We start from the raw sequence: 2,486 nt of genomic DNA, 5'->3' as shown, positions 1-2,486 counted from the left end.
GCTGATGATGCAGCAGGTCCAGCTGATGACGTATCAGGTTCTGCTGCTGATGCAGTGGTTCCGACTGATGACGTATCAGTTTCTGCGGATGATGCAGTAGGTCCGGCTGATGATGACGTAACAGCTTCGGCAGATGCGGTAGGGACCTTTTGATACAGCAGGGTTGGTCTCCTCAGATTGTACTGCCCACTATTGCCACTTAATCCAAACTGCACGTCCCTGCATTTATGCAGTTCTCTGGTACTGGTGTCAACGTTCCAAACATGCATGAATCACTCAGTAGGTACTTAAGGTCACATTTTAGCTTCCTCCCTCCTCATGTACATGTAGCCTCTAACGGCATCTTATAACTATCAAAGACATAAGTGTACATTTTCAATAGTTATCAGTGGAATACCAGATGACCGAGGTGAATTTCACTTCTCCTATTACGACCAACATAGTGCTGCTGTTGACTTAAAAAAAATCCAGAACCAACTGAGGCATAATGAGATATAAGCAATCATTCAGCAGTTATTGGGAGGGAAAATCGTAACATTTTCGAAGTGGCCGGCGTCCTTCTGACAGCTGACCAACCATAGAAACTGACGGGATGAATAACTAAGCAACACATTTCACATTAGCCTTTTGCTGTTGTGCGCAAGAATCATATATAATCTGGATCAGTACAAACTTGCTATGTATACTGTCAGCATGAGGCAACTGTCAGCATGAGACCCATATAATGACTTGTCTCCTCGTCAATAAAGTCAAAATCTCAAGGCAAAAACAGAACAGATGGGGAGGTATATAGCTGTTTTAATACAAACTGAAGGGACAATAGAACATTTTCACAAACAACTTTTCTTCTGTTTATTCAAGTATAATAACTTACTAATATTGATAGGTAACATAATCAAAGTTCAATTTTGGATGGACTATCAAACAAATGACTTTTACTCTAGAGTTAAATTAGTAATTAACGAGCATTTCACCACTTATATGATTTAGTGGCAATCTGCAGATTTTTTGATCACCAGACTGACGGTCTCTGAATTTCAGAGCTGTAAGAGAGTTTTCCTGAAAATCTAGCTCTCCAAGTAGAGGTTTGGCTATGGCTGTTTTTGACATTTTTAGACATCTCTGTTTGCCAGCGGACATAAAGAATACTGTAAAAAAAGGCCCAACAAAAACGCCTATAATATGTAAAAAAGCAAACAGCCAGAGCAGAACCTCTGCTTGTAGAGTATGAACATCTATCCTGTCACATTGGATGATGCTCTGTGGCCAATGTGTAAAAATTGTGCAAAGATCAAAAAGACAACCGGCCATAATGGTGTTATCTTTCTGCTGTGTGATGGCAGCTTTGGAACGCTGTTACACTGTGAGGGTACTGAACACTGAACAGGCTTACTATGTGAGGAAGCAGGAAGGTGATGGAGGACAAGGCAACTGTTTTCTTTGCAACTGTTGACTTCAACTTTTCACCAGATCATGTGTTAGCAGTGAAAAAGGCCCAAGCCTTAAATCACAAGTTGTAGTTAGTGGTGCATACCATCATTGCATATAATGTGCGCTAGAAATTCTTCTTTTTTGAGGAGGAGGGGGGATGGTGCATATAAAATTGCATGTTAGCATGAATTGAAATGTAATGTGAACAATACATGCAAATTATATACAGCCAGTGTAAACATGAAATGTTTTTTGTCTTTTTCCAGTGCAAATTTCACTGTCTATGGAAGGTTTTAGATGGTTTAGAACAAAAAAAACAAAAACGGAACAAAAGTGACATATAGTTTTTTGCAAGTCCGGACTAAGTTTTTTTTTTGAACTTGGACCTAAACATTTTTAGGTCCAATTCCAAGTGCGGGCTTTAGGTACACACCACTATTGTGTGTAGTGTACTTCTCTTGTGCTGGAACAGAGGTTTACACTACAAAGTACACATGATTCATCTCTGCTTGTACAGGTGGCTCATGTTTCATGCCATCAGCTGTTCGATCTCGTGCACTTCCTTGGGGCAGTTGCGAGTCAGGATCTGGGGATCCCCGTCCGTGATCAACACATCATCCTCGATCCGGATCCCGATCCCACGGAACTCGGGTGGCGCCGACTGATCGTCTTCCTTGACGTAGATTCCTGCCAATCATTAAAAATTTCAATAAGAAGCATATACCGTAGAAGCCATTTAATTGCGCACCCCATTTGCCAGTGTATTTCGTGCAATGCGAATGCTGAACCACAACACCAAGGGATTTGGTGATTCCATGCAACTAACAGAAGTGTGCAGTTATCCATTGTGCAGTTATTATTGTGCTACAATGTTATTGTGTATCACCTGATTTGAAGGAACCCACCTGGATATATGAAACAGACCCAGTTTTATGAAACCCAACCAGCTCTATGAACCTTACCACCCAGGTTTTCATAGCCAAACCAGATATATAAATAAACAAACCCAGGTTAAATACAATCCACTAATTGGATAAGATCTATGGATTCATCAT

General features: G+C 40.7%; 1 protein-coding gene across 1 annotated transcript in view; it reads right to left on the bottom strand.

Annotated features, from left to right (window-relative positions):
* Positions 1–1,847: 1,847 nt before the first annotated feature.
* Positions 1,848–2,486, bottom strand: part of LOC118419343 (xaa-Pro aminopeptidase 3-like) — a 6,890-nt gene continuing 6,251 nt past the window's right edge. The window contains exons 7-8 of the mRNA XM_035825705.1: positions 2,376–2,380; positions 1,848–2,118 (exon numbers count right to left, since the gene is read on the bottom strand). Of these exons, the coding sequence (XP_035681598.1) occupies positions 1,961–2,118; positions 2,376–2,380 (163 nt within the window). The 3' untranslated portion in view covers positions 1,848–1,960. The remainder of the gene's footprint in view (positions 2,119–2,375; positions 2,381–2,486) is intronic.

The sequence above is a fragment of the Branchiostoma floridae genome, chromosome 7 (assembly GCF_000003815.2).
Source record: "Branchiostoma floridae strain S238N-H82 chromosome 7, Bfl_VNyyK, whole genome shotgun sequence".
NCBI lineage: Eukaryota > Metazoa > Chordata > Leptocardii > Amphioxiformes > Branchiostomatidae > Branchiostoma > Branchiostoma floridae.
Note: the sequence above shows the minus strand (reverse complement) of the source record. Positions and strands in the feature narration are given on the sequence as shown.